The sequence below is a fragment of the Salmo salar genome, chromosome ssa17 (genome assembly GCF_905237065.1).
Source record: "Salmo salar chromosome ssa17, Ssal_v3.1, whole genome shotgun sequence".
Taxonomy (NCBI): Eukaryota; Metazoa; Chordata; class Actinopteri; order Salmoniformes; family Salmonidae; genus Salmo; species Salmo salar.
Genome location: NC_059458.1, coordinates 6,259,813 through 6,286,767, shown reverse-complemented (window position 1 = coordinate 6,286,767; position 26,955 = coordinate 6,259,813). Strand labels below are relative to the sequence as shown.

Sequence of the window (26,955 nt, the reverse complement as noted above, 5' to 3'; positions counted from 1 at the left end):
ATTAGCCCAGATTTGTTTTGTGTTATTAGATGCAACTGGAAAGAACATTTGGATATCAGAGCGGTGGTAACTCATCAGCATTACCAGCATTACGATCAGGAATACGACTTTCCCGAATTCGATCCTGATCCAAAATACCGCCGGAGGAGAAGAGGTATTCGGAGTGGACTCCTAGTTCTAGTCCACCACTTCCGAGTATATTACTCGCTAATGTTCAGTCTCTGGATAATAAAGTTGACGAGCTCAGGGCTAGGATCTCCTTCCAGAGAGACATCAGGGATTGCAACATAGCCATGTTTCTGTGAAACAGAGTATCTCTGGATATACTGTCTGATTCCGTACAGCCAGTGGGGTTCTCAATTCATTGCACAGACAGGAATAAAGATCTCCAGAAAGAAGAAGGGCGGGGGTGTATGTTTCATGATAACATTCAGAAACTCAAGTCCTTTTGTTCACCCGACCTAGAATGCCTCACAATCAAATGCCGACTGTATTACCCCCCAAGAGAATTCGCTTTGGTTATAGTCATATCCGTGTATATTCCCCCTCAAGACGATACCACGACGACCCTCAAAGAACTACACAGGACTTTATGCAAACTGGAAACCACATATCCTTAGGCCGCATTTTTGCAGCTGAGGAAAACGCTACCGAAATTCTACCAACACATTGTCTGTAGCACTCGCTCTGAGAAAACATTGGACCACTGATACTCAACTCTTCGAAATGCCTACTAGGCCCTCCCCTGCCCTCCCTTTGGCAAGTCTGATCATGACTTCATTTTGCTCCTCCCTTCCTTTAGGCAGAAACTCAAACAGGAAGTACCCGTGTTAAGGACTATTCAACGCTGTTCGGGTGGCGTTCGGCGGTCGACGTCACCGGCTTTCTAGCCATCGCCGCTCCATTTTTCATGTATCCATTTTTTTGTCTTATTCCCTGCACACCTGGTTTTCATTCCCCAATCAATTCATATGTATTTATTCCTCTGTTCCCCATCATGTCTTTGTGTAGGATTGTTTCGTGTTACGTGTATTTTGATATTGAGGATATTGTTACGAGCATTACTTTTTTGTCTATGTTCCGTGTTTTGGGCACATTTTATGTTATTTTTGTGCTGTCATTTTGACCGGAATAAAAGTGCGCCTGTTTACTACACTCTGCTCTCCTGCACCTGACTTCGCCTCCGATACACACTCTTAACACATGTTTTTAATTTGCCTTCTCATTTCCAAACAAGCTCATGTACTAAAGCAAAACATACTTATTTCAGTGACAGCATAATGTTGCCTTGTTTCAGGCTAAGTCACAACATGAATGAACATTTTTTACAATTGTCTCGTTTGAGATAAAAAGCTGTGTGGGTTAATGGAGACTTAAAAATTAATCATAGAAGCGCATTGACGGCTATTGTTTTAATGTTACAGCGCGCCAAATTGGGGAAGTGAGGTTGGTCTCTGTGTTGTGATGACTCCACGTTACTTTCTGTCAAACCTTCTGCCTACTACATTTTGTTAGGACATCCTCCTCATACTGCACTATTACCATGTATCCGAAGATGGAGCAGCAAGGGACGAAAGCCCCCACAGATGTTTGAGCAAGATAACATTCGTTTCATTTTTGATCTTTGGAACGCTGCTACATTTATCAAAAATGACTACATTCGGGCTAGGGTTATACAGCATAGGGCTAAACATTTTGTTTTGCTTTCTCTTACGTCATGCCGATTCGTACAATTTAGACATATCGCACGCTATTCCACTCAGTGGTCCGAACGGATCATTTTTTGGATATTCTGTGTTGCTCCACAAGCATCAGCAACAGACATGGTGCGTGTTGAAATTTTAATGCGATGAAAATGTAAATTATTCAGTGTGCAACAGAAGGGAATGTTTATTTTAGTCTGAAATTGTTTTTAATCTTCCCATTATGTTCTACACATTGATGACTGTCAAATTCTGTCTGTTATAGGGTAATAGTTGGCGCACCAGTTGCAAATTCAAAGTTCAACCAGGCTGTCAGGAATCCTGGAGCAATCTACAAGTGCAAAATTACAGACAAGAAGGACTGTGAACAGATTCAACTGGGTTAGTATATTAATCAATTATTAACTGTCGTCATACTTAATCCATGTTATTGTAGATTTACTGCATCAACAATCTTTAGATACCTTAAATACAGATTTTTCATCATTCATCTCAGATTTTAGGGACAGCCTTATTGGGATTCAAACCCTGGGATCTTCTTCTGTCAGTCAACCTCTTTATGCGGTTATTACTGTAGGTGTTGTACTAAGATCTCCACAATATCAACAGCTTCAGTGTCCCCCCCAGTGTCCTTTTGTACCAGAGATGTGAAACTCATTTAGCAATTTTTGGTCTTTACTAAAGTCCAGAGGGCCGCACTAAAAATGTGTTATATTTCCTTGCTTTCAAAACTTGCAAAAAATAGTCCTCTAATCCATCTTTTTAAGTTTATTTTCAATGCTCCCTGATTGTTTTGCTTTCGTTTTGGTGATTGTTAGTAAGCTGGACAGAGTGAATAAACTATATAAATGTAGGTCCATTTACATTTCTACCCTATTTTTTATTTGGTTTTAGTCATTTGAATGTAGATTGAGGAAAATAGATTCTACTAAAATATTGTAGCAACCGTGACCCAACACCTAGAGGCCTCATCGAGATGTTCGGACCTCTTGACGTAAAGGTTAAGGTGTTGGCTTGACAGTTGCTGGACCCGAGTTTGAGTCACGGTCAGGGCTAACCTCCAAATCTGCTACATTGGTGTCAGAAGTGGGATTGCGCCCGTGAGGCAGTTGGCATGTACACGTGAGCATGGGGACATGATCTCTGGAAGGAAGGGTTAATGTAGTGACCTTAACCCAACACCTAGTGACCTCGTCAAGAGTTGTGGATCTTTTGGCGTTAAGATCGTGATCAAAGTTAAGTCTGAGATGTAGTCCAACATATTGTAATAAACTACATTTGTAAACTAAATAGCATTTGTTTGTGTTTGTTTGGCTTTTTTCATGCTTTGAGATTCTTTCTGTAATGAAAAGGCTAAGCAAATTGAATACTTTATTATTTATTAGTAACACCCAGTCTGCACTAGAAGCAGTCTTCAGATACTTAAATACCCAGGGTTTCCCCTCTAACTACCTCATTTACAGTTGGCAGGAGCTAGTTTGTTGCGTGGTTGATTTCCTGATAAACGCACGTGTTGCTGTTGTTGTTTAATTTCTCCATGTAGGTGTAATGAGTGACATGCGCTGTGGCAGACACTGTTCTGCTGAGGTTGAAAACCAGTGGCTTGGTGTGAGCCTCTCCAGGCGGAAGCAGGATGGACTTGTGTTGGTATGTGTAGTGTGTGTGTGTGTGTGTGTGTGTGTGTGTGTGTGTGTGTGTGTGTGTGTGTGTGAGAGAGAGAGAGAGAAACAGAGAGAGAGAACGAGAGAGAGAGATTCCTATATGATGTGTACAATATAAACTTTTGCACAGTTTCTGTCTCTGTCTGTTGGGGTTCATTTCAGACTTGACTAGACTTGTTACATTGAGTAAAGACACACCTCGGTATTGAAATTTAAACCAACGTTATTTGTTAATTTGAGTATTTCATTTTACATTTCAGGCCTGTGGACATCGTTGGAAAAATGTCTTCTTCACCAAAAAAGACGATCCATATAAGTTGCCACATGGCGTATGCTACAAATTGGAGTCGGACTTGAATCAATCAAGTCCTTTGATTCCATGCTACAGAGGTATGGCCACATTGCATCACTCAACATAACTGTCCAGGAATATTGTCTTCCTGTATGAATGAATGGATGAATGAATTAATTAAAGAACATGATTTAGTAATTGTGCATTGCCTTGTTTAATGTTGATGTTTTTTTATCCTCCACTATGAATAGTTTGTATCAACCATTGTTGTCCTTACACATTTGTTTTGTTTTTAAATAGATCACCAAAAACAGTATGACAATGACTATGCATCATGTCAAGCAGGGATTTCAAATGTCCTTATTGGGGTATGCTTGAAATATGTCTGCTCTCAGAGAATTCTAACTTATTGCAAATGCTCACTGTAATATTGCACATTAAATTGAGATTAGTTACATTGGTGTGTACTGTTATGTTTAATAGGACCTCATAGTAATGGGAGCCCCTGGAACCTTCTATTGGACTGGGTCTGTTTTTGTCCACAACATATCCAGCCAGGTCACTTCTGCCTACTTGGATGATAACGTTGTCCTCTATGGAAGTTATTTGGGTAAGTGAACTAGGGAAGTGAACTGACATTACCTTTACACTAGTTATATTCATATCTTGGCTTTCTATCATCTCAAAGTGACTGACATTCAATGCATGTACAGTAGGGTGACCATACTGTCCTTTCCGTCTCTCTCTCTCTCTCCTAGTCCTAGCCCTAAACTCCCCTGCTCTTTTCTTTCACATGAACATCACACTCATCTCCTGACAGGTTAGAAGAATCCATTGTTTATGTATGTAAGCAGTGAAACTGATGCAGTGTCTCTCTCTTGTTTTAGGGTACTCAGTCAGCGCTGGCCACTTCCTGCACCCAGACTCCACTGAGGTAGTGGGAGGAGCCCCCCAGTATGGGCAGACTGGTAGAGTAAGAGTTAACACTGCATCTCTTTCCAACCCATTGTCATCTACAGAAAAACAGAGATACACTCAGGTCCTTAAAATGCATTCTTCCTTCCTTCCTCCCTTCCTTGAAGTAATCACTGACCAGAGATTACTCTATCGGTGTAAGCAAATGTTCTATTGCAGGGCTGCCCAACCCTCCTCCATGGAGATCTATCATCCTGTGGGTTCAGTCCAACCCTAATTTAACACACCTGATTCTACTAATTAGCTGATCAACAAGACGCTAACTAACTGAATCAGATATGCTAAATTAGGGTTAGACTGAAAACCTACAGGACAGTAGATCTCAAGGAAGAGGGTTGGGCAGCCCTGTTCTATTGCATATCCTTCTCTAAATGTGTCATGTCAGATCAGTGATTAAGGAACAGAGAAGTGAAAGATGTCTTATAATCGTTTTCAGACAGGCTAATACACATTAGCCTGTCTGAAAACAATTATAAGACATCTTTCAATTATGAGGGTGTTTTGTTATAGTTAATTGTCTGATCATTAAAATGATTTTTTTCTCAAGAACTTTCCCACAGGACATCCTCACAAATCATAAATGGGCCTTTTGGCAAAAAGTATTTGAACCCTGATCTTGAGGGCCACATAACCATTGCTATAGGAATGGACAAAAAAAACAATCCCTTTCATACACATTAGTTCATGCCTCAGCATCAGACAGTGCAGTCTCCAAATCATCAGACAGTGCAGTCTCCAAATGTAAGTGACTGTCCCTCTCCATCTCTTCCCCAGGCCTACATTTTTAGCATAGAATCCAGCACACTGAGCATCATCTCTGAGGTCAAAGGACAAAAGGTGAGGGAGGGTCATTACCATGTTTTGTCTACAGTTGAAGTCGGAAGTTTACATGCACCTTAGCCAAATACATTTAAACTCAGTTTTTCACAAAAATGCCCGGTCTTAGGTCAGTTAGGATCACCACTTTATTTTAAGAATGTGAAATGTCAGAATAATAGTAGAAAGAATGATTTATTTCAGCTTTTATTTATTTCATCACATTCCCAGTGGGTCAGAAGTTTACATACACTCAATTAGTATTTGGTAGCATTGCCATTAAATTGTTTAACTTGGATCAAACGTTTTGGGTAGCCTTCCACAAGCTTCCCACAATAAGTTTGGCCCAATCCTCCTGACAGAGCTGGTGTAACTGAGTCAGGTTTGTAGGCCTCCTTACTCGCTCACGCTTTTTCAGTTCTGCCAACAAATTTTCTATAGGATTGAGGTCAGGGCTTTGTGATGGCCACTCCAATACCTTGACTTTGTTGTCCTTATGCCATTTTGCCACAACTTTGGAAGTATGCTTGGGGTCATTGTCCATTTGGAAGACACATTTGCGACCAAGCTTTAACTTCTTGACTGTTGTCTTGAGATGATGCTTCAATATATCCACATCAATTTCCTACCTCATGATGCCATCTATTTTGTGAAGTGCACCAGTCCGTCCTGCAGCAAAGCAACCCCACAACATGATGCTGCCACCCTCATGCTTCACGGCTGGGATGGTGCTCTTCGACTTGCAAGCCTCCCCCTTTTTCCTCCAAACATAACAATGGTCATTATGGCCAAACAGTTCTATTTTTGTTTCATCAGACCAGACCATCTCTGTCCCCATGTGTATTTGCATACCGTAGTCTGGATTTTTTATGGCGGTTTTGGAGCAGTGGCTTCTTCCTTGCTGATCAGCCTTTGAGGTTATGTCGATATAGGACTCGTTTTACTGTGGATATAGATACTTTTGTACCTGATTCCTCCAGCATATTCACAAGGTCCTTTGCTACTGTTCTGGGATTGATTTCACCAAAGTACGTTCATCTCTAGGAGACAGAATGCGTCTCCTTCCTGAGCGGTATGATTGCTTCGTGGTCCCATGGTGTTTATACTTGCGTACTATTGTTTGTACAGATGAACGTGGTACCTTCAGGCATTTGGAAATTGCTCCCAATGATGAACCAGACTTGTGGTTGTCTACAATTTCTTTTCTGAGGTCTTGGCTGATTTCGTTAGATTTTCCCATGATGTCAAGCAAAGAAGCAATGAGTTTAAGGTAGGCCTTGAAATACATCCACAGGTAAACCTCCAATTGACTCAAGTGATGTTAATTATCCTATCAGAAGCTTCTAAAGCCATTACATCATTTTCTGGAATTTTCCAAGCTGTTTAAAGGCACACTCAACTTAGTGTATGTAAACTTCTGACACACTGGATTTGTGATACAGTGAATTATAAGTGAACTAATCTGTCTGTAAACAACTGTTGAAAAAATTACTTGAGTCATGCACAAAGTAGATAGAAGTCCTAAACGACTTGCCAAAACTATAATTTGTTAACAAGACATTTGTGGAGTGGTTGAAAAATGAGTTTTAATGACTCCAACCTAAGTGTATGTAAACTTCCGACTTCAACTGTACATAGGGTGATTATGTTTTGTCATGTTATGGCTACGCTGGATGATGTTTTGTCTATGTTTTGGTGATCCTATGTTTTCGTTGAAATGGTCCATCTCAACACGTTTGATAATTTTCTGAAGGGGAATATCTGCCATCAATCACAACGCTGACATTATCCAATGGATGCTCTCTGATGTGCAGAGCATATTGAACTACAATTGGGTTACCTTATCCAATCATAAGGCTTTAAAGACTTCATATCTCCCATAAGTCTTTGGGTTTGTTACACAAGGGTGCAGTTTCCCAGACACAGATTAGGTCTAGTGGTGGACTAAAAAGCACTTTCATTGGAGAGTCTCCATTGAAAATTATTTTTTGTCCAATACAGGCTTCATCACTTTCTTTGAAACCGGCCCAAGATGTGTTTTTTTTCTTTTGCATCCTTTTCACAGCTGGGTTCCTATTTTGGGGCCACTGTGTGTGCGGTGGACCTGAACGCTGATGGCCTGTCTGACCTGCTGGTGGGAGCTCCAATGTTCAGCGCCGTGAGGGAGGAGGGCCGTGTGCACATCTACATGAACCAGGGACAGGTGAGCAAATTGTCATCCCCTAGACAAGTTACTGTATGGTGGAGGGCTGGTAGATCTAATTTACACCTTTGTACTTTCTCACAGCAATAGGGTTTAAAAATTCTGATAACTTTCCCTAAATTCTCAGGTTTTCCAGAAATCCTGGTTGGAGGATTGCGTTTTTCCTCCAATATCCAATTGGTATCTAGACACAATGCTGTTGAAATTTCAATTTCCAAAAAAGCTATTTTTTTCCCCTTCCTCAGGCTAACATGAAGGAGATGGAGTTTACATTAGCTGGGAAAGATTCATATGCAGCCCGGTTTGGGGAAAGTATCACAAGTCTTGGAGATATTGATGGTGATGGCTATCCAGGTAAATGTCTATATGTAATTTGGGTCCAAAAATTGATTAACCATTAAATGGTTTTCAATGAGTATGTAAAATTGTGCCTCTTATTTATCAAAATAGAAGTCATATTAACACAGCTGCAGAGTGAAACAGAAAAGTCAAATTATTAAGCTAGTTTGGCCAGTGATAGAATCTCAACATTTGAGAATAGATTAAAATGAATAGACTGCCTAACTGCTTTGCAGATGTTGCAGTTGGGGCACCACAAGAGGATGACCTACGTGGTGCTATTTATATCTACAATGGGAGGAAGACGGGACTTGAACAATACTTTTCTCAAGTATGTCCCCAAATGGTGTTAGTACGTGTGCATGGGAATGAGTGTGTACGTGTGTTTGTGCGTGCGTCTGTCCCCACACTCTTAAAAAAAACTATCTGGAACCTAAAATGGTTCCATCGGCTGTCCTCGCAGGAGAACCCTATGAAGGACCCTTTTGGTTCCAGGTAGAACTCTTTTCACAGAGGGTTCTACATGGAGTCCCAAATAGTTCTACCTGGAACCAAAAAGGGTTTCCGTATGGGGACAGCCGAATAACGCTTTTTTCTAAGAGTGGAGTTGAACTGCTGGAAATATCAGTTCTAACTGAAATCCCTAAAACAGTTTTTTTACTCAGCTTGTGTGTTACAGTACATATGTGAAGCTTGTTGGTTTGTTCAATCACACATTCAGTATGAGGAAACAATGATAATGGTGCTTAGATCTTTCCAACTCACAAGAATATGGTATTCATTCTTCCCATTTAAACAGAGGATTGCTGGGTCTGTTTTGGGTAGTGCTTTCAAGATGTTTGGCCAGTCTGTGTCTGGGGGCATTGATGTTGATGAAAACGGTTACCCAGGTAAGACACTCTGATCCCCCAACAACCCCTTCCTTCCTTCCTTCCTTCCTTCCTTCCTTCCTTCCTTCCTTCCTTCCTTCCTTCCTTCCTTCCTTCCTTCCTTCCTTCCTTCCTTCCTTCCTTCCTTCCTTCCTTCCTTCCTTCCTTCCTTCCTTCCTTCCTTCCTTCCTTCCTTCCTTCCTTCGATGTCTCTTTAAGCTATTCATTCATATTAATATAGCCTACATTTTTCTTCTGTTAAACAAACCACGTTACTTTTTAGTCTAACTGGTAGTAACCTTACTACTAACTGGTAGTAAGGTAACATTACCTCTTCCAATATCTGTCCACAGATGTGGCCGTGGGAGCCTTTCTGTCCGACTCTGCTGTTGTTCTGAGGTACAGTAACAGCGACAGAAGACACAGTTAAACAATCTGGACTTGAGAGTCTGAAGAATATAATATTTATTTTAGATTCCCTTAGATTTTTTGTGTGTGCGTGCGTGTATGCATTGTGTGCGCGTGTGTGCGTATGTGTGTTTGTGTTATGTGTGTTTCCGTCTCTGGGTGGTAGGTCACGGGCGGTTGTTGTGGTGGAGGCGACGATACTTCTTCCTCCTAGTGTGAACCGCACCCATGCCCTGTGTACAGAGAACGGCCAGCCTGCCATTTGCCTCAAAACCGCTGTGTGCTTCCAGTTGCACACGCAACGTGTCTCTGGGCTCATCGGTGAGCCACCACACCCCACTCCACCCTAACACACCACATCACACAGCAGCCTTAACTTTTTCATAGCTAATTTATGCCACGTTGTTCAAACAATGCTGCATGGCACTTTTTTCTATTGATTTAGAATATCTCTGTCATACAAATGTGGTTTATTGGTTTTGTAGCTTATTGTTTGTTTAGCATTTCTTAAAAGCAATTGTACAAATATTTTATATCACATATCTATGTAATGTAACTGTTCTTGAACTCTCAGTGGTGCTCTGAAAGGATCCCATATCTGTGTCCCACATGCAGAAATACTTTACAACCTGACGGCTGATGTCAAGCACATAGAGGGGCTCAAGTCCAGATTCTTCTTCACCACCAATGGCACAGCGTTATCAAATGCCACAGCAGGCAGCATCAAGACCAGGCATGGCAACATGACCTGTGTTACCCACCTGGCCTTTCTGAGGGTGAGGGGACTGGAGGATGGAGGGGACAAGGGCAGGGAATGGGGGGACAGTGTTAGATGGAAAGGGGTAGTCAGGTGATCTCTGCCCCAGAGAGGTTCTCAAATCAAATGAAATTGTATTGGTCACATACACATGATTAGCAGATGTTATTGCGAGTGAAGCAAAATGCTTGTGCTTCTAGTTCCGACGTTGCAGCAATATCTAACAAGTAATATCTAACAATTCCAAAACAAATACCTAATACACCCAAATCTAAGTAAAGGAATGGAATAAGAATATATAGATATATGGATGAGCAATGTCAGGCTAATATGCAGAAGATATAACCTGTTTTATCTATTGATGTTCTACTTCAGTAGATGTGATTTTGTCAAAGAAGCAAGCTATTGATATCAAGCATGTGTGAAAGTATTTTTTAAAAGGTGAAGTAGGCCTACATCTGCTAGTCAGAATGTGTGTACATATGTGTGTGTGTGTGTGGTGTGTCTATAGAATTGGAGGTGATGTTGACAACATGTGGTGTATAACATATAGTATATTAAGGTTGTTGAAAGTTTGATGCAAAACGAGACCAAAACAGGTTCTCCTAAAAGAGGCTTCTGGGGGTCACTATGCAGCGGAGGGGTCATGATACCCAGGTCTTGAACATACCACAGCTTCCTTCTTGAAAACCAAAATTTGAAAAATGAACCAGCACAGTGAAACCATGTGCATTGAACTTTCACCCGTAGTATGCACATGTCAAATAATAACAATACAATTTCAAATAGAAGGGAAGGCATATTATTTCATGCAAGTTCCAAATAGTGTATCTCACATTTGTATTGTGTGCATCCGTGCATGTCACATTATTACAATGTTAAATAAATGTTTCAAGTTAGTTTTATATTATTTTAGGCATCTGTGATTTTTTTACATGAGAAAAAATGTTGCTCATAGTATGCCAAAGAGAATAAGCAGTTTACCCATTACTTAACTGCAATCCACCTGAAAATAGTGGTGAATATAGCTACAGTACAGTACAGTCTTGTTCCTTCCCCTTCCTCCCCTTTCCAGAGAGACATTCGGGACATCTTCACCCCGATCCACTTTGAGCTGCAGTATGAGCTGGGAAAGCACAATGTGGTGAGGGGTAACTCCGAGAGCTTTCCCTCTCTCAGGCCTATGCTCCAAAGGGGAGGGAAGTACAGCAACTTGCTGACCAACAAGGTAGGTTGAGGTGGAGATCAAAGACTGGGGCCCTGTTCAAAAGCTTTGAAATCCACCATTCCTTTATTCTCCTTCCTTGAAACAATCAAAGATAATACGTGATTGGATAGGGGAAAGCAGGATTGTCACCCAATTGACCCATTGTCAAAGATTGTGGTGAATTGAGTGGTTTTCTCCATTGGTTTGAAAGGGAAATAGGTTTTCCTGGGAAAATGTTGTCCTGGTTACAACAGTATCTAAGGAGAGCGAGACTTGACAATGGGTTAATTTAGATAAAGACTATACTTAAAGGATGGGAGAAGGAATGCATTTTCAAAATATTCAAACAGGGCCATCCAGTGGTGTACTATATTATTGTACAGTGCAGTATGTAGTTAATGCATGGTTTATCATTTAGTATCCTGATTGTTCCAAGTTGGACATGATATGGCACTGGTACAGCATATATGGGTGGGTTTTCAGCTTTCTCTACCGGAAATTTCACACAAGATTAACATATTCCATTGGCAATTCTAACATGTTCCATAGTATGTGGAACATTAGGGCGGCAGGTAGCCTAGTGGTTAAAGTGTTGGGCCAGTGACCGAACGGTTGCTGGATCAAATCCCTGAGCTGACAAGGTAAAAATATGTTGTTCTGCCCCTAAACAAGGTAGTTAACCCACTGTTCCCCGGGAGGCTGTCATTGTAAATAAGAATTTGTTCTTAACTGACTTGCCTTGTTAAATAAAGGTTCAATGTGAAATGAGTTGATAACCTGTTTCCAATAGACTGTAAATGTATATAGGAACTAAAAAGGCACTCCTCATAAAAATTGTGTGATTATTTTATTTTCAACACATTTCTAACATGTACATTTCCGGCACTTTTTAGTAGTGTTTCTTGCATTGTGCTTTGTACCTGAAGAGGAAGTAGTTAATTAACTCACTAAAGGTAACAGCCTCCCACAGACTGTATTCACCAGGTACTGTGCCTGGGCCAACTGTTCCACCAATCTGCAAGTGTCTGCACAGCTGCTGTTACCGAGGTGAACTCCTTCTCCCTCAGATCATCTATCTTAATCTTTACTCTTGAATTTACTTGTTTCATTTCACTCTGTGAATTAAATCTGAAGAGCACGATTGTAAGTCATTTTATGCTGTGAATACAGGGAAATGGGGGCTACCTATTGATAATGAGGGCATGAAAATGGTAGTAGGTTATATATTATATTATATATGTTATATATGTGGGTGTGTGCGTGTGTATCTCTCTCCTTTTCTCTTCTCTCATCTCTGCCTTGCATCTTTCGATCAGAGCCATGAGGTTTGTCACCCTCTACATGTCTTGCTTGCTCTTTACTGTATGTGCTAGTAACTGTTACTCATTCAGACAAAACCACAGCTGGACTCTGAGGTCTACTTGTAACAACTTTGATTATATTTATTTTTTATCTCACTTTATAACTCTCTCTTTCTCTCTCTCTCCTTCTCAGGACACACAGAGACATGCCATACGTTGCCCTGGGGGAGGGGAAGACCATTCTACTGAACGTTACACTGTCCAATGCTGGCGACGCTGCCTTCCTCCCCATGCTTCACCTGAGATACCCCAGCAATCTCTACTTCATCAAAGTGTTGGACGCTGTAGGAGCACTGCTAGTTGCTAACACAACCTTACACCTACCACAGATGTTTTATCTACTGTCAAACATAGTATTTTGTTCATTAGTCCACTATTGAAACAAATCCTAAAATTGTGTATGTTTTAAGATCTCTTTCAGTACAGAGCAAAATGATGATGATGTTGTTTTGAACTATCCCTTTGATACAGAGAGCTCTTGGCTCATGCACATGGGGCATATTGCAAACTGAATGGGTCTAACCGAATGTTGCACATGTGGTTGCAGGAGGAGAAATATGTGAGCTGTAAAATTGCAGAGGAAGAGAAGACAAGTGTCGGGCTAGATTGCAGCGTGGGAAATTTGTTTTTCAACGCCTTAGCCAAAGTATATACATAAAGGGCAACTCCACCACTTTTCAACTTCACTTTCATTATCTGTGTTAACATATGTGAAAAAAGTGCATTTCTACCTTTTGTAGATTTTTTTTTTTTAAGTTCTACCCGATAATCATCAAATGTTTAAACATCCTAAAAACAGTGATTTTCAAAAATGACATTCGCGGTGATGTAGGGAGCAAGAACATCTCCTCCCTTGAGCTAAGAACTTGTTGCAGGTTTTGAAAATGTATGTTTTTTACTTTTAATCCTACCCTGTGATAGCATTTTTTTAGGACCTTCCTTATTTTTTTCACCACAAATCATAGAAATGCGCTGTTTTCACATATGTAGACACTGGTTCTGTGTTGGAGATTATGAATATGAGGTTGAAAAGTGGCGGAATTATCAATTGCAGCCATTTTTATCTCAATATCGAATAATTTCTTACTTACTTCTTTCTTATTGCTTTAAAATAGTCCAATAGAAACAAAAATAGCTTCTTATCAAAGAGCAATTTCTCTAGTAATAATTTTGCCAGGACTGTCTGGGAGTAGGGAGTGGAAAACGGAAAACTAGTTTTTATTGCAGAGAGGCTTGAAACTCTCTTTCTTATTGGTGATATCACCAGGCAGGCCAAAACTCCATCCCAACAAAACAGCCTGAAATGTCATGCAGCCTTTTAAACCAGCTCTTACACTAAAAGGGCATTATCATAATTTTCACAATTTCACAGTATTATTCCAACCTCATAGTGTGGAAATATCTATAAAAAAATAGGTTAATCATGTTTTTGACTGCACTGGGCCTTTAAGTACTTGCACAGAAAGTACAAAAAGAGTTAAACCCTCTTCTGCAAGGTTTTTCAGTCCATCTACTTTTAATTCCCTTGTGCGTATTTTATTATCATAATACACTTCTTGGGTCATCAAAAGTGGTCCTGGGTTGTGTTCTGTAGAGCATACTTAACAAAACATTTTAGTATCTCCTCATTTCACTACATTTCCTTCTGTTTTGTGCCTATCCTGATGTATTTTTGTGAAATAATGTCATTATCTGACGGGACATATTTAGAATTTCTCATGATATTATGTCTATATCTTGCCCTCTAAGGTTAATATCAGTTTTCTACTGGATGTCAGTGCTGACAGTGAACCTGGTGACCTGAACATTATAATCAATGCAACCCGGTAAACATTTACTGTCTATTTTCTTTTTTAACATTGTCCTGTTTTCACTTGCTTTCCCACTTGATAATGAAAGAAATCTACAAAGGTGGCTGTTTTGAATCTTAAACCATTTTTTTGGTGTCATTTACTTATTTTGGTGTTATTTACATCTACTGTACACTGAGTGTATAAAACATAAATAACACCTTCCTAATATTGAGCTGCAAAGAGCAGGTGTTCTTAATGTTTTGTACACTCATTGTATACATATATATATATAATTTATATTGAATAAATCAGTCCCTCCTAAAACATTACACCTGAACATGTCTCTCTCTATACAGGGAGAATTTTGAAAATGAAGATCTTCTCCATGACAATATTGTTAATCTGACTCTGCTATTGAGATATGGAGTGAATCTAAACATCCACGGGTAAGACATGGTATCACTCTATTATATACAATATTCTAGCATACTACTTTATAAACACTGATAAGACGTTGATTTATCAATGTATTTGTAATGATCTATATCCCTGTGGCTGTAGTTTTGTATCCCGAACAGATTTTGTGTTTGGGGACTTTGAGGATCCACACTGCTCCGCTGAGAGGTTCAACTACACTTTCAAGGTTGTTAAATGTGTTTCTATAATAACAGCACAGCTAGGTGAGAATTCCATTTGTTAACAGGATTGTTAGAAAAATGTAATTGTCATGAATTCTGGCTAGGGCTCTAATGTAAAGTTTCGGCACTTTATGGTATTAAGACATCTATCTTTAAATATCTCACTCAGGTTGTCAATGTTGGTCCAAGCATATCTCACGGCACAAGAGTGGAAATTGATATCCCCAAAGCTTTAGCACCGTATCCATACAGACTGATCAACATTTTGGACATACAGGTATGTGCTTGCATTGCTCAGTTAATGTTATGGAACACTGAATCAGAACATAATTGCGCAGATGAAGACAGTCATATGGCAGACCTGGCGCCAGGATAAAGTGACTAAGGGGGCAGTTGAAATTGGAATTATATTGAATTCTGTTTATATAATAACGCTATACCATAATAAACATAAAGTGAAAATACAGAGACTCCGTGCTTTTCAAATCTGTAGAATATCTCTCCTGCGCTGGATCAGCAATGCTATTTAGATGAGCAATTACCCTATTGCAAACAGCCTGTGTGAATGCAGCCATACACACAGCTGTCTTACCAAAATAATGCAAACTAATTGCTGAAAGTAATAGCCTAGTTATTCATGCATACAAACAAAAATACTGAATAGCAGTTTGGCTTAGAATACAGACACAACTGTGAATGTGAACGAATGCGAACAGAATAAAACAGAGGTACCAAGTAGGCCTAGTAAACAAAATATCTGATCGATAAAGGCATGACACAATCTATATTGAGGCTCGAATGGAGATCCAAATGACCAAAACATAGCCTACAGACTACTACAGTAGGATGCAGCCATGCACAGCTGTCTTGCCAAATAAATAGGCCTATACAGGCTCGCTTCAAACATGGAAAAGCATGCAGTTCGTTCACGAGTTCAGCAACACGTTGCGATATGGCACAATCAAATTCGACCCATGTAATCAATTAAGCAATTTCAGCCTACCATAAACATGTGTCCAATACGTACAGTTCCATTTACAGTAATGAAAATCAATATGCTACCAAGAAATCCATAATAGAATGTAGCCTATCTGTTTCTATGATGAAACATACCAATATGTAGCTATTGGGTTCTTGCATTGGAATGATATTGAATTCCTCTTATATCACACCATACCACAATACACATAAAAAAAATATGCTTTTGACCAGGAAGTGACAGGTTCAAAGGCACAAAATATCATTGCTCTGTCTGCACCATCGACAGGCCCTACACACTAAAGCAAGATTTTGATTAAAAAAACAACCAGCTGAATTGTTTCAATCTTACATTTTCAAAAGAGTTGCAACTCTTTGGATCTTCCTGAGTAATCGATCATTCCATTCTCCCTGAAATCTTCTTGTAAGATCCCCCTCAAATGCCAGATGGATTAGTTGATCTTTCCTCGGGTGTAGCATGCTTCTTCTGTTCTGACTGAACACGTTTGTCAAAGTGGAAAATGAGTTCTCGCATTTAGCTGTGGATGCCATGGATTTACTTTGACTATTTTACGTCTATTCTATGAGATCAGGCTGCCTACACACATACTCTAGAAGAAAAAGAAACGCACACCTATTAAGGCGAGGTGCTGGCTAGCGGAGTAGAAAACTTGAAAATAAGGGAGAGCCGCACACTCTAGGAGCTCAGATGCAAAAATGTAATATCCAACGTTTCGACAGCCAAGCTGTCTTCATCAGGGTATGATCAAACACTGCGAGATGACTCGTTTATATAGTGTCAAAAGACACACAGGTGTCTGTAATCATGGCCAAGTGTGGCCTAATATCATTGGTTAATTCTCAAATATAAAAATGGCATACAAAGAACAGCATACAAAAAAACAAATGGATAGCATACGATCATAGATTCATTCTAGACTACACAAGCCCACAAACAACCACAATGGCAAAGTCACAATAATCACAAGCATGGCTTAAGATCAAAGTCTATGTTGAGACCGAAGGGTGCAAGGGTCTTTAAGTTAAAGATCCAGGCAGCCTCTCGTTTTAACAATAAATTATCAAGGTCACCCCCACACACAACAGCGGGCCCTGTCCATGGTGCTGACACAGTGCAGCTGAGAGATACAGATTTTTGGGCGCGAACCTGTCACAATCATTGTAACTTTTTTGCTATTTTCATATAGGGACATAAAACTAAAACTGAGAAGTCTATGGTTGGTTCAGATTTGGTCTGGACTGGACCAAAAACCGATATCCGTGGACTTAGAACTCAAGGTCGGTCCGGACCGCAGCAAAAAAATCTGTCCAGTCCAGACAGGACCAAAGAAAGACATCCAAAAGGGCATCAGCATCGGTCCGTGCTTACTGGGGTATACCCTACAGCGTTGCCTGAAATGTAATTTTAGGAATGCCCATCTATGTGGTAGGCTTACCGTTTGAAAAACACACTGAAAAGAGACGGCCAGTCTGGACAGGACCAAAAAAAGATGTCCAAAAGACGTCGTCGTTGGTCCATGCTTATTGGGGTCCAGCCTTCGATGTCAGAGCACAATAGAATTTTATGAACGCCGATCTATGTGGTAGGCCAACCATTTGTAAAACAGGCCATTGCATTGTCTTCATTAGTCCTGATTCCTGTAACTAATCAATTTAAGCTCTGAATATCAGCTACCCAACTTTATCAGGAGGAGTTATCCAGAGCCTATTTGCAATGTGTTTACACAGCGGGAAATGCAGAAGTATTTTCGTTTTGGCTATGATCAGTTCGTAAAACATTGACAGATACAAACTTGAAACCACTGATCATGGCATTTTCGACCAAGGGATGAAATTCCTGAACGGTAGTTGTGAGTAGCCTGATTGTCCATTCCATATTGTCCATTTTACTTTGACCTGTCCTGTTTTTAGGATAAGTTGTTTGTTAACATGTCAGAGCATTTTTATTAGATTGGGCGCTATTTAGGTTAGACTATTTCAGGAAAAAACCTGCATGATGTGAAAAGTTTCCATCTCATTACATTGTCATACATTTTAAATCCAGCCTGTAGGCTACAGAAAAGGCCACATACTCTTTCTATCATATGCTATATCGGCCACATGATTTATGTTCACATTTTTATTTTACGGAATGTTGGTGGAGTGCTAAAGTCAGGGGGTCACTTTGGTTTTAGAAGTGGGTGGGACATAACCTGATGGGGGTCTTTGGGTCCTCCCCCAGAATTTGTTTGGGCATCTAAAGCTCATTTCCTGTCTTTTTACACAATACAATATGCCGTCTCTATTTAGAACAAAAAGTATGCAAAAATGCCCACAGTCATCAAGTTAGGTAAGAGATCATAATTAAATATATTTAAGTGATTAATAAGACTAAACTAGATTAAAGGTAATTCAATAATAAAGATTGTGTTAAAGGTAGACTATATCCTAGAGGCCTATTCAAAACATAGCAAGTGTTGCTGTCATCATTCTTGGTGCTTCAAGTTCAGTAGCCAGGTGCGCGTGTGGTCTCAATTAAACAGAGTAGGCTATAGCCTATGTGTGGGCAGAGAAGCACGGGGCAGTTATCTTTTCAAGGAAATGCATTTCCTAAATAGGCCTATGATTAGGCTATAGTTTACTACATTGCCTAGACATTCCTAAATATTGATCACCCATATTTCTCCGTCTGAAAATCTTCCCACTCCTAAAAGGTAGGCTATAAAAATATCTCAAGAGAAAGTGAAAGTCTCTCCAACTCTGCTCTCTTCAAACTACATCTAGCATATTGGCTGATCTAGCCCAGTAATAAAGATGGCCCTCATATTAGGATATGAGAGAATCTCAGGTAATGTTATTTTTGCACATTTCATATTGCCGGGACCATGGCTGGCAAGTGAGCTGTGTCACATAAGCCTAAAATAACATTACTGGACTGCAGTTGGGTTTGGGACCAGTTCTTGCGGTAGCGGGTGGGAGTCAGACAGAAAGCCAGCTGGGGCGGGCAGGGTGTGGTATGAAAAGCTGCTGGTGCAGAAAGGAGCGGGATAAAGAAATCGGTCTGACGCAGACCTCAACTGTGCACCATGACAGTGAAGCCTGAAACGTTAGAGCTGTTTATTACTTTGTCAGTGTAAAGTAGGGAATTAGCTAGGGAAACTGGCAGATCATTAACATTACTTTGCCATACTGACTAATAAAAACTCACACTGCACTGAAGAAAATGTCACAATATCAATTATTTGGCTGATGGTTTCATCGTTTGAATCTGGTCTAGTGTGATTGGGGCAAAAGTAATAGCTAACGTTGGCACACTTTTGACCAGACCAAAGGCTACAAAACATTTCCATACAAACAACAGCTGTTAGTAAAAATAGGCAACTCATATCGATATCTCACAGATAGCTAGAGCTGACCTGACTGTGATAGCTACTAGCTAGCGTACCTAATTCATACACCTCAGAGGAGATGGGATGAAACATCAGCTATTGTTACATGTCAGTTACAGTGGCTTGCGAAAGTATTCACCCCCTTGGCATTTTTCCTATTTTGTTGCCTTAGAACCTGGACTTAAAATGGATTTTGGGGGGGGATGTATCATTTGCGAAAGTTTTCACCTTGCGAAAGTATTCACCCCCTTGTAGTTTTTCCTATTTTGTTACATTACAACCTGTAATTTAAATTAATTTTTATTTGGATTTCATGTAATGGACATACACAAAATTGTCCAAATTGGTAAAGTGAAATGAAAAAAATAACTTTTTCAAAAGAATTTAAGGAATACAAAATGGAAAAGTGGTGCGTGCATATGTATTCACCCCCTTTGCTATGAAGCCCCTAAATAAGATCTGGTGCAACCAATTACCTTCAGAAGTCACATAATTAGTTAAATAAAGTCCACCTGTGTGCAATCTAAGTGTCACATGATCTCAGTGTATATACACCTGTTCTGAAGGCCCCAGAGTCTGCAACACAACTAAGCAAGGGGCACCACCAAGCAAGCGGCACCATGAAGACCAAGGAGCTCTCCAAACAGGTCAGAGACAAATATGTGGAGAAGTACAGATCAGGGTTGGGTTACAAAAAAGTATCTGAAACTTTCAACATCCCACGGAGCACCATTAAATCCATTATTAAAAAATGGGAAGAATATGGCACCACAACATACCTGCCAAGAGAGGGCCGCCCACCAAAACGCACAGACCAGGCAAGGAGGGCATTAATCAGAGAGGCAAAAAAGAGGCCAAAGATAACCCTGAAGAAGCTGCAAAGCTCCACAGCGGTGGTTGGAGTATCTGTCCATAGCACCACTTTAAGCTGTACACTACACAGAGCTGGGCTTTACAGAAGAATGGCCAGAAAAAAGCCATTGCTTAAATAAAAAAATAAGCAAACATGTCTGGTGTTTGCCAAAAGGCATGCGGGAGACTCCCCAAACATATGGAAGAAGGTAGTCTGGTTAGATGAGACTAAAATTGAGCTTTTTGGACGTCAATGAAAACGCAACGTCTGGCGCAAACCCAACACCTCATCACCCCAAGAACACCATACCCACAGTGAAGCATGGTGGTGGCAGCATCATGCTGTAGGGATGTTTTTCATCGGCAGGGACTGGGATACTGGTCAGAATTGAAGGAATGATCATGGCGCTAAAGACAGGGAAATTCTTCCAGAGATTTGAGACTGGGACAGAGGTTCACCTTCCAGCAGGACAATAACCCTAAGCATACTGTTAAAGCAACACTCGAGTGGTTGAAGGGGAAACATTTAAATGTCTTGAAATGGCCTAGTCAAAGCCTAGACTTCAATCCAATTGAGAATCTGTGATATGACTTAGAGATTGCTGTACAACAGTGGAACCCATCCAACTTGAAGGAGCTGGAGCAGTTTTGCCTTGAAGAATGGGCAAATATCCCAGTGGCTAGATGTACCAAGCTTATAGAAACATACCCCAAGAGACTTGCAGCTGTAATTGCTGCAAAGGGGGCTCTATAAAGTATTGACTTTGGGTGGGTGAATAGTTATGCATGCCCAAGTTTTCATTTTTTCTGTCTTATTCCTTGTTTGCTTCACAAGAAAAAATATTTTGCATTTTCAAAGTGGTATGGATGTTGTGTAAATCAAATGATACAACCCCCCCCCCCACCCAAAAAAAAAATGTTTTAAAATGTTTTTTTAAATTCCAGGTTGTAAGGCAACAAAATAGAAAAATGCCAAAGGGGTAAATACTTTCGCAACACACGTTCGCAAGCCTCTGCTTAGTACAGTGGGCACTGCTTATCACAGGCCGGCATCAGTGCTCGCCTAAAAAGCCCATATGCCAGTGGTTGAGAAATATTTTTGGGGCACAATTATGTGATGTTTTATGTGTTGTTGTAGGTGCGTTTTGGCCAGTTTAACTCAGAATATGCCACCCTAGTCAATCTGCCACCAGAGGCAGTTGCCTAATTCTGCCTAATGAGCGGGTCGGCACATTTTACATTTACATTTTAGTCATTTAGCAGACGCTCTTATCCAGAGCGACTTACAGTAGTGAATGCATACATTTCATAAAAAAATGTTGTACTGTGAAGGGAGGTCATAATAATGAAAAACTGTCTACCAAATCAATTCATTTTTAAATGTTGATTACTTCTCCTTGCCAGTATCATTCACCTGATGATAAGAAAAGATGTGAGGAATTGTTTTTGCTAACAGATGATGGGGGTCCCTATGTTGCTGATTTGCCTAGGTGGGGGTTTATCCTAATGAACATGATCCATGTCTCTTATGTATAGAATTTACTTATCCTGGTGTTCACATTACTTTGTCTCTCGCATACAGTCATCTTCTGGGTGGTGTTACGTTCGAAACTCCACTGATGGGACCAGCAGTACACATGGCAACATGTATGGAAGCCAGAGAGCCAGTACCATTGACAGTGTTTGGTTAAATGTGACAACTACCACTGACAGCTATTGGATGAATAGCTCCAGCACCACTCACCCTTATTGGACTAATACTTCCAGTACCACTGACACCAATTGGACTAGTACATCCTATTGGGCCAATGTCAGAAACTGGACCAGTGTTATTGAGGATGAGTGTGATCTGCCTGACTCCAATCCCTTGAATGAACTTTTCTTCTTCTTCTTCTCGAAAAGAAGTAGAAGACATATGGTAAGTACGTTTGCTACAACGCTTTGCTTGGAAGCCACTTTGTGACCAGAACGCTGAAACTCAAACATACAGTATGTTGAAAACATGTATTCATGTCAATGGGACAAATGTGGATTTAACTGTGTACATATTTGAAATCAGAACTGGGCCGTTGATGAGCAAAACTATGAACAATTGTAAGGATGTTGTCTTTTTGTCCAGTACTGTATGAAAGAGGATGCTCTCTGTCTGTACGCGGTGTGTGAGCTTGGAGACATGGACATTGGGAAAGATGTCACCATTGAAATGGAGGTCGAAATGAATTCGGGAGTTTTAGACATCTCACCGGTGAGGACTGTGCAGTGTATACTAATTGTATAGGTTTTTACATAAATTAATAAGTATTGTGGTGACATTTCCCCGTGTTCTCTCTCCAAGGGAAGACATGGTGTCATGCTGTTAGAGACCACTGCTGTCATATCACCCAAGAAGGACCCATTTATTTGGTTCTTAAAAGAAGACCCCATTACAGTGGTAAGTCAAACACTTTATAATTTTCATGAGAATCCCCAACTCTAGTGAGAAAATGGCAACTGTGCAATGTCCCTTGTGGGTGTCAAACCCAGGTCTCCCAGACCATAGGCAAACATGCTAACCACTGCTCCAATAGGGTAAACCCACTTGTGGGAGATCGTAAGCTTCACTAGGCTAGGGTTGCTACAGTACAATACTGTACATACATTAGCCTGTTATCTTCAAGGTATTTTGGACGTTCTACCAATTTGGTGCCTTTTGAAATGTGTAACTTGGTAATAAAAAAGACTTCACCTGATTTTAACATTCTGTCATAAAGAGCACATGTTCAACATGTTTTCCAATCTCAAGAGGTTAAAATGAGGGACAGACAGATAGTTTTATTACCTTAAAATTAATTACTAATCACATTAAATTAATAATAATAATCTTCAGAAATAACTTTGTTAAAGAAACAAAATAACTAAGGCTTTACAATGATGGTGACAATTTGTAGAAATGTTGGGGTTAATTGTGTTACAATCTGCCTGGAAGTCACAGAGGGTGCTCAGAGGGACATGTCAGAATAATTACATTTGCCACTTTAGAAAGTCTTTCCTCATATAAACAAAATCAGATTTATTGAACTCCCCATGTGGTCTATGTTAAAGGGTACATTATTGAATATAACAGGCTTTTAATTCAATATACAGAGGATTGCGAAAGTATTCACCCCCTTTGCATTGTTCCTATTTTGTTGCCTTACACCCTGGAATTAAAATAGATTTTTGGGGGGTTTGTACCATTTGATTTACTCAAGATGTCTACCACTGAAGATGCAAATATTTTTTATTGTGAAAGAGTGCATAACTATTCACCCCAAGTCAATACTTTGTAGAAACACCTTTTGCAGCAATTACATCTGCAAGTCTTTTGGGGTATGTCTCTGTACGCTTGGCACATCTAGCCACTGGGATTTTTGCCCATTCTTCAAGGCAAAACTGCTCCAGCTCCTTCAAGAAGGATGGGTTCCGCTGGTGTACAGCAATCTTTAAGTCATACCACAGATTCTCAATTGGATTGAGTTCTGGGCTTTGACTAGGCCATTCCAAGACATTTAAATGTTTCCCCTTAAACCACTCGAGTGTCGCTTTAGTAGTATGCTTAGGGTCATTGTCCTGCTGGAAGGTGAACCTCCGTCCCAGTCTCAAATCTCTGGAAGACTGAAACAGGTTTCCCTCAATAATTTCCCTGTATTTAGCGCCATCCATCATTCCTTCAATTCTGACCAGTTTCCCAGTCCCTGCCGATGAAAAACATCCCCACAGCATGATGCTGCCACCACCATGCTTCACTGTGGAGATTGTGTTCTCGGGGAATGAGAGGTGTTGGGTTTGTGCCAGACATAGTGTTTTTCTTGATGGCCAAAAAGCTCAATTTTAGTCTCATCTGACCAGACTACCTTCTTCCATATATTTGGGGAGTCTCCCACATGCCTTTTGGCAAACACCAAACATGTTTGCTTCTTCTTTTCTGGCCACTCTTCCGTAAAGCCCAGCTCTGTGGAGTGTACAGCTTAAAGTGGTCCTATGGACAGATACTCCAATCTCCGCTGTGGAGCTGTGCAGCTCCTTCAGGGTTATCTTTGGTTTCTTTGTTGCCTCTCTGATTAATGCCCTCTTTGCCTGGTCTGTGAGTTTTGTTGGGCGGCCCTCTCTTGGCAGGTTTGTTGTGGTGCCACATTCTTTCCATGTTTTAATAATGGATTTAATGATGCTCCGTGGGATGATCGAAGTTTCTGATATTATTTTATAACCCAACCCTGATCTGAACTTCTTCACAACTTTGTCCCTGACCTGTTTGGAGAGCCCCTTGGTCTTCATAGTGCCGCTTGCTTGGTGGTGCCCCTTGCTTCATGGTGTTGCAGACTCTGGGGCCTTTCAGAACATGTGTATATATACGGAGATCATGTGACAGATCATGTGACACTAAGATTGCACACAGGTGGACTTTTTTAAAACTAATTATGTGTCTTCTGAAGGTTATTCGTTGCACCAGATCTTATTTAGGGCTTCATAGCAAAGGGGGTGAATACATATGCACGCACCACTTTTCCATTGTAAATTGTTTATAATTTTTTTAAACAAGTAATTTTTTTCATTTCGCTTTACCAATTTGGACTATTTTGTGTATGTCCATTACATGAAATCCAAATAAAAATCAATTTAAATTACAGGTTGTAATGCAACAAAATAGGAAAAACGCCAAGTGGGTGAATACTTTTCCAAGGCACTGTACATTTAAATTACATTTCTACTTAAAATCAGCACTAATTTCAAAAAGCACTAATTTCATGGAACACTAGGAATAACATCCACGGCGTTGTTGTTTATCACTTACAAAATTGGATCTATGTTCTCCAGGTTGTCCTGGAGGCCCATCATAGCCACAAACTGAAACCAGTCATTGAGCTGTTCATCATCGTGGCCAGTCTCTTCCTAGGCATCCTCATCCTTGCCTTGCTGGTCATCTGCATGTGGAAGGTACATTTCATAGTTCTTAATAACTAGTTGATTTCCTGGTTCTTACTGGTTAATATCCTGGTTCTTACTGGTTAATTTCCTGGTTCTTACTGGTTAATTTATTGCTTCTTACTGGTTAATTACTGGTTCTTACTGGTACATTTCCTGGTTCTTACTGGTTCATTTTCTGGGTCTTTCTGTTCTTTATGTCATTGTTAAGCATCTTGTGAATGTGTATTATGTTAGACTAAGTGACTGCTGCTTTTCATCTACAGTCTTTAAGACCATACAACAAATGTTCCTAGGCTGTCATTGTAAATAAGAATTTGTTCTTAACTGACTTGCTTAGTTAAATAAAGGTAAACATTTATTTTTTTAAATATCTGTATATTTTAACAAAGTAACATTCAACAATTGTTTATTGTTAACAATTAGAACTGTGCATGTCTGTTTTAATTGTGTACTAAATCAAGGACTTTGTTCACAGAGTGGCTTCTTTAAGAGTAAGTATGAGGAAAAGATGGCGAATATACGAAGGCACAGCTGGGACTACTGAGGACGGACATTGATTCATATCAAATATATGACGCAATATCATCGTTAAAGGGGAAATTCAGTACAACGTAATGTTAGATGGTTCCTCAACCTGAAAGTAGTCTAATAATCTAAAATGAATTATATTTGCTGACACCCTGCAGTCACATTTTGGCACCAGTAGACTAACTAGCTAGCTAGCTATGTAAACCACACCCTTATGCGAACACGCCTTCTGCAATGATGGCTACAAGGCAGTACTTATTTAAAGTAGGTAAGAGTATAAGATATTACCATTGGTGTATTACAATGACCGGCTTTATGTGGTCTCACAAAGCCTTAGCTTTAGGAGGAAGCCAGTAACCTTATGGTCAAACGTTATTGATGTACCAGCAACAGTCATTTTTTTATTCTTTTGTCATCGTACTATGATCTGGTTTCATCCAAATATCATCCAATCTGATGAAAAACATGATTTTGACTGTTTGTGACCTTTAAGTTGTATAATATTGAACTTCCCCTTTAATCAGTGACTGAGGATTGATTGACCCACGATACAGTGTCTTGCAAAATATGTGGTTCAGGGTGGTGTGTTTGTTGAAGGGGCATTTGATTTAAGTATTCCGGGGTTTGTTGGGCACTGTCTGATTTTCATGTATTCTATGTTTAGTCTAGTGAGTCTGTTTCTATGTTTGGTTAATTGGGGTTGGGACTCTCAGTTGAAGGCAGGTGTTGTCTATTTGCCTTTGATTGAGAGTCCCATATATTAGGGTGTGTTTGCGTTTGTCATTTGTGGGAGATTGTTCTGTGTTTAGCCTTGTGCCTTGCCAGACTTTTGTTGATCGTTCGTTCTTTTTGTTATTTTTGTACGTTCATTCTGAGTTAATAAACGTCAAGATGAGCATACACATACCTGCTGCGTTTTGGTCCTCCTTTACCAACGACAACCGTGACACACTAATTGAGTGTATGTAAACTTCTGACCCACTGGGAATGTGATGAAAGAAATAATTCTATCTACTATTATTCTCTCTACTATTATTAAAAGGAGGTGTGCAAATAAAATGGCTCTATTTGACAAGTATCACCTGACAGCCCAAGTAGACAAACAAAAACATTCCGATTGAATACATAAACCGTGACTGTGCAGATCTAACGTCAGTGATACATTCCACAGAACAACCATATTTGTCCAAAAACATTTCAGGCTACATAGTGTTAAATTCTTAAATGTAACCTAACCAATAC

General features: G+C 40.0%; 1 protein-coding gene across 2 annotated transcripts; it reads left to right on the top strand.

Annotated features, from left to right (window-relative positions):
* The first annotated feature begins 1,486 nt into the window (after nt 1-1,486).
* Nucleotides 1,487-26,612, top strand: LOC106575134 (integrin alpha-4). 2 transcript variants are annotated; one of them, XM_014151367.2, is made up of 28 exons: nt 1,487-1,826; nt 1,969-2,084; nt 3,247-3,350; nt 3,625-3,754; nt 3,957-4,024; nt 4,140-4,266; nt 4,544-4,629; nt 5,406-5,468; nt 7,513-7,650; nt 7,896-8,004; nt 8,226-8,320; nt 8,789-8,879; nt 9,212-9,257; nt 9,433-9,587; nt 9,882-10,042; nt 11,099-11,251; nt 12,201-12,277; nt 12,725-12,875; nt 13,139-13,237; nt 14,341-14,417; nt 14,741-14,830; nt 14,946-15,027; nt 15,192-15,299; nt 21,824-22,159; nt 22,361-22,486; nt 22,577-22,672; nt 25,075-25,194; nt 25,661-26,612. In XM_014151367.2, exons 1-28 carry the CDS (start codon nt 1,651-1,653, stop codon nt 25,727-25,729), a joined length of 3,249 nt encoding a protein of 1,082 aa, XP_014006842.2. In that variant the 5' UTR covers nt 1,487-1,650; the 3' UTR covers nt 25,730-26,612. The 2 variants fall into 2 exon arrangements, with proteins under 2 accessions (XP_014006842.2, XP_014006843.2); XM_014151368.2 differs by lacking the exons at nt 1,487-1,826; nt 1,969-2,084; nt 3,247-3,350 and having other exon boundaries at nt 3,661-3,754; nt 4,544-4,624.
* The last annotated feature ends 343 nt before the right edge of the window (nt 26,613-26,955 follow it).

Coding starts and splice junctions, on each gene's coding strand:
- LOC106575134 (XM_014151367.2), top strand. CDS start 1,651: ATGACTACATTCGGGCTAGGGTTATACAGCATAGGGCTAAACATTTTG. Junction 4,630..5,405: donor AGTATGGGCAGACTGGTAGA/GTAAGAGTTAAC, acceptor TCTCTTCCCCAG/GCCTACATTTTTAGCATAGA. Junction 14,418..14,740: donor ATTATAATCAATGCAACCCG/GTAAACATTTAC, acceptor CTCTCTATACAG/GGAGAATTTTGAAAATGAAG.